We start from the raw sequence: 5,323 nt of genomic DNA on the forward strand, positions 1-5,323 counted from the left end.
CCTGCTGAAGATCTTGGGATTCATTGGCTGTGCGCGAGCAGATATATTTGTAAGTTCTCAACCAAGTTATTTCCTGGAATTTCCATATATCAAGAAAAAAAAAAAATCACTATTTGCCTCCCCTGCCCTGCCTTCCCTCCTCCCCCCAACCTGGATAAAGAAGCAGAGGAGGAGGGAATGCGTAATTGATTCTGCATGTCGTTAGTTGAAATACTAGTAAAACAATGTAATATATGGAAAACAAATACGGGAGGGGAATCTTGCTTAGATGGCTTCAGAGAGGTTTTGGTGCTGTCTCGTGGTCAGATTTTTTTTGTCCTCTGTACTTCACAAATTTGTAAGCTACAGAGTAAATCGTGACTAGCAATGGATGTTACTTAACGCTTTTCTTGCTCTCACACACCCGTGACTTATTTTGCAGTCTGTTGGTCTTGAATCTGTGGTTAGCTTCCAGTCTCTACTTGCACTTAACCTAGTTACTCACATTACATGGCTCATGTTATGCATGTTAAATAACCTGAAATGGTACTAAGTCTTTGAATGAAAGAGAAGTTGTCAAAATGGTATTTTGACAATCAGCATTAAAACTCATGTTATTACTCATCTAAAGCACATCTGAAGTTAATTGTGCTATAAATTCTGTCTTGTATTGCTTAAGCTTCTCATTTACTTCTTACTATTTCCTCAGACTTTTACTGGTGGTTAAATGCTAAAGCTTAAAGACAACAAGTAGCCTTGTTTTTGAGTTTGGTTTTGTTTTCCTAAGACAGCATGATTTTGCTAATAAAAAATAACAAAATGGGTTTTCCCCTAATCTAGCTCATTGTTGCTGTGCGTGTCTTGCGCAAATTAAAGGGTGTCTTCAGTTACTCCTTGGAATGTGCATTGCAGGAGTTGTGCGAGTTTCCCCTTATTCAAAGGTAAAGTAATGGGCAAAATAAAACTTTGCAGTTGTTTCATTATCTGAGTGGAAGGTAATGAATGATATGTGCCTGGCTCACTAATTCTGACAATCTCTGTTGTCTTTCTCTTGTATATTACCAGATTTGCACAGTAATTAATTCACAAGAAGTATTCTCTAACTTTGCAAGTTAACTACTAGTCATCTTTCTTACAGAGCTGAAATGAAACAAGTTTGCACAAAAAGTGCTGGAATATGTTTTGCTTTATTTGTTTTTCTTTAAGTCTGTTTACAGCGCAGACCATCCTGCCTTGAATTCGATTATAATAAATGCATGTGTTTAATTGCAGTTTATTTGAAAAATGCATCGCTTATTTGGTGTGAAAGGAATATGTGTCCTTTACAGGCAAGAGGGAGTTGAAGATGGCATTTATGTCCCCATAGAAGTTAATGTCCACACTGAAGCAGGAAAGGTACTGACCTGTCGAAGCTACCAGATGAAGGACTATGTCTGTGGTCCCCCTTCCCCTCAGTATAAAAAGGTAGGTGTTGCATCACTGTGATTTTGGAGAGAATGAACAGAAACATGTGATGCAGTACTTCTGTCCCTATTTAATAAGTGTTTTATTTACAGTGGATGGAAGGCGTAACTCTAATGTAAAGGCATAACTTAATCCTTGTGCAATGTAATAGCGTAATGATGCTCGCAGAAGATTGCTAGCTTTCAAAGGCCTACTAAATCAGTTTTATTTTTTGGCTTAGCGATGCCTTACATGAAGCTTCTATTCAGCTCATGAATTAGTTATGTCTGACACAGGGATTTCTGAAGGATGTTGTTTACATATATGCAGCAATTCTCTGAAAAATTAATTCACTCCACTAAAAGGACAGAGGGAAGCTTCTATGGGGGGGACACTGCACCTGGCTTGTAGTCTGAAGGACACGGATTATCCCTATTGTCTTATGAAGTATCTTACTATCATTTAATACAGGAGTCCACCTGCCTCCTTTTAGCAGATGCATCATCAGTGTATTACAGGACTTCCAGCAATATTGCAGAGCACTGCAGGGTTCCCGGTTGGTGGCTGGTGAGGCAGAAGTGTTTCAACACTGTTCTGCAACACACTGACTCTATAGAGACATATGATCCAGTCACGCAGCAGGCCCGACCTGCTTAGCTTGTGAGATCTGATGCAGGCCTAGCCTCGGGTGGCATGACTGCATGTCTGGAATTGTACAGCTATTAGCAATTGCAGATAGACATAACTGTAACATGTTGACTTTTTCTACCAAAAGCAAAGAAACAGGGCTTGAGCTTGTTAAATCCCAAGTGTGCTGCCCTCTCTTAACTGAGGAACTCATTCCTGTGGATTGGCTTCCAGGAGCATAGCTAAGGCCAGCTGCTGCAGGACTTCTGAAGAGAAAGCTTGCTTTGAAAACAGGCTCTGCTACTTCACAAACCTTCTCCCTACCAACCCGCTTCCTGTCAAGACAGATCTTAGGGCTTTTCAGGGAGTTAATACATAGTCTGCTGCTGTGTGTCAGCTCTCGCTAGTACGCTGTTAAGAGCAGACCTACAATTTTGGTGACTTTATCTAGCTAAACATTCCCTCCTGCTGTTGTCAGGGTCAGTTGTTAGTTGTCGTCTTCTCCCCTGCTCCCAGCTTTTATTTGTTTAAGTTAACCAGGCAGGAGGGCTAAAAACCTAGTACAGGTGACTGCATCGGCACAGGATCATCTACGTCCATCTACTGTTGTGTACTTTTTGTGGCAAAGCTCATCCTTTCTAGACACCTCATCCTTGAATTTCCTGGCTGCCGAATGCATGAAAGAATATTTGCAATAGTGTCACTTTTAAAATCTGTATATTTGTCTGTTGATTTCTATGTGGGAGCTTGCTGGTGTCTCTTTCAAGCCTTGGCTCTGACAGCCTCCTCTTTTCCTCTCGCTGTAACTTCTTTTCTCTTGCACCAATACTTAAGTTCATTTTGCATGTAGAAGGAAAGCTGCAGTAACAAACTCTAAGGAATATGTGCTTTTTCACTAAGCTAAATATCTGTTTCTGTTACTCCCATAACCTGCCTAGGGTACTCACTGTCATGCTTTGAATTTGAACAGCTTAGTTTTTAAAAAAACTTCAATAATATACACTGCTTCTCACTCAGGTGTGATCTGAAGGCTGGCTAAACATGTAAAAAGTAGTGCTCGCGCTTCCTGGAAGAAAGAATGGAATAACTGAATATACAGTCTCGTGCACCTCAGTAACACTTCCAAATCTTAGGGGTATACCTTGGTAGTTACAAGGCTTTTCAGAGTAATTTTGTTGACACATTAAGGTCTTCAGTGGTCTTCCAGAAGCCCATGGCTATCTTTAGGTACAAACAGCGCTATTTGGGATTAATTCTCTTGTTACCTTAAGTGGTTCTTCCTGTATGAGTAAATGTTTGGAGGGGTCTGTCCTTCCTAACACAGTTACTGAAGCCTTTCCCCCCTATCCCCCTTTTGATTATAGGTTATCTGCATGGGTGCGAAACAGAATGGCTTGCCAACTGACTATCAGAAGAAATTAGAAGCTATTGAAACTAATAACTATACAGGGACACTACCAATCATGGAAGAGATTGAAGCTGCTATTAAAGCAAAGAAAATAAATTCTGCGTAGAATACTTCCGCACTTGCTTGGCCGTTCACCTTGATTTAGGTACTCCTCACTGTGCTGATCAGCAGTTTCTTTATTTGTCAAGAAAAAATGAGTTTGCTGTGCATCTACAGTAAGCCATTAGACATAATTTGCAGTCTGAAGACACACTGCCATTGGTAACTTCTTCACTTTGTATGTATAGCTTGAGTTCAGATTTGGAAATTACCTTTTTGTAATTGTCATGCAGTTTGTGCTTCAAGTTCTGTTTATAGACCTCTTTAAAAGAAAAAGGCCATCTTGCTGGGTATTGGCATCTGTTGCCTTCTGAGGAATGAGGGCTGCAGGATCAGGCCCTTTGTTTTTAAATGTTGTATATGCAATTATCAAGGATTTCAAAAATTTGTTAGAGTGCAAAGTAGACGCAACTTTCAACCAAAACTAACTTTTTTCTCTGTGGCTTCATTGGTTAAAGCCCAACCTATCTGAAGCTGTAGAGCTCCTGTTTCCATTTGTACAGTTAGTAAAGAAAGCAGAGTAATATATAATTTTTTTTTTACTATCTCCATGTTTTTAAGTGTTAGTCCAAAAGGCAACCGAGGCCTGAAGACAACATTCAGCAAAGGATCTCATTCAAAGCATAATGGCTGCCTCCTTTCTATGTCTAGTAATCATCATAGGTGAACTGGTTAGGTATAACCAACAGATTTCAAAGAATTCATTTTAGTTAGATAATTCCAAGGGTTTTTAAAATAACCTTTTTGACTGGGTTGTTGCTTATCTAGGCCTTGGTCTCATGTCCAGTGAAATCAGGAAATCTCCTTATGAGTCCTAGTGCATTTGTTTCATGGTTTTGTTTGTCTGTTAAACCCCAGATGAACAGACTTGGCCTCTTTGCCCGTCCCCCAGCTTTGACAATCTCCTGCAAAACTGAAAGCTCTTGTAAGGTTTAGAGTATTTAACTTACCTTTATGGTACTTGGCAACCCCTGTAGGTAATCTGTGGGGGACAAGGAAAATTTGACAACCTGGAAGATGTCAAATGACAAAACTTTGGCTTATCTTCTGTATGGTGTATTTTTTTTCCTTGATGTACAGAAGGTGTAAGAGATAATCAGTGCCACTGTGAATGCTTAGATAGACAGAAGGACAAAGTAACAGACTTACCATGTCTTCTCTGCATAAAATTTTTCTGTAAACTTCTGTCAGGGATGTATTAGGTGCTGTCCTGATGTCATATGCCCATTTCCAGAGTTGGGCATTGTGACTGCAGTAAAACATGGTACTTTCTGTATTAGCATTGTCTAGTCTGAAACGGAGTAAATAAAATTGCAGTTACCAAACCTCTCACGTGTCTGTTCAATTTATGCTTCAAGACTTATCAGTTTTGCTTATGTAAGCAAAATCTGGCAATGTGGAAATGTAACTGAAACTTCCATTGCCTATTTGCACTTTTAATGGCTGTAATTTTGGTAACGGAGGACAAAACTGTGCATGAACATGCTCCTCAACATTGCTTCTTATGCTTTACTCTTACCAGGCTCCTTTGGGCTTTTGAACTTTTGAATAGGTGTTGTACTGTTGCAAGAATGGAAAATACTACCCTGGCAGCTTCCTTCTAGGGAGTTGACTGGAGGTACTTGATGTCTCCTGTTGAGGAAAATGGCGGGAGCCCCTGAGGGCCGGGGGAAGGGAGGGAACGGCGGTGTTCGGGACGCAGAAGAGGCCTTCGGCCATGCCTGCGTGGGGAGGAGCCGCTCCCTGCCGGGGGGGGGAGACCGGGGG

At 40.7% G+C, this 5,323-nt stretch overlaps 1 protein-coding gene across 5 annotated transcripts in view; it reads left to right on the forward strand.

The window, feature by feature from the left end:
- GGCT (gamma-glutamylcyclotransferase) overlaps window positions 1-4,871 on the forward strand; it is a 9,908-nt gene extending 5,037 nt beyond the window's left edge. For 4 of the 5 annotated variants that reach the window (XM_035895703.1, XM_035895706.1, XM_035895704.1 and 1 more), the window contains 4 exons: window positions 1-49; window positions 820-920; window positions 1,308-1,443; window positions 3,414-4,871. In XM_035895703.1, coding sequence (XP_035751596.1) covers window positions 1-49; window positions 820-920; window positions 1,308-1,443; window positions 3,414-3,563 — 436 coding nt within the window. In that variant the 3' untranslated portion in view covers window positions 3,564-4,871. The remainder of the gene's footprint in view (window positions 50-819; window positions 921-1,307; window positions 1,444-3,413) is intronic. The other variant, XM_035895702.1, reaches the window with a different exon arrangement.
- Window positions 4,872-5,323: the final 452 nt, after the last annotated feature.

Source organism: Egretta garzetta, unplaced genomic scaffold (genome assembly GCF_000687185.1).
Source record: "Egretta garzetta isolate BGI_Z169 unplaced genomic scaffold, ASM68718v1 scaffold96, whole genome shotgun sequence".
NCBI classification, from domain to species: domain Eukaryota; kingdom Metazoa; phylum Chordata; class Aves; order Pelecaniformes; family Ardeidae; genus Egretta; species Egretta garzetta.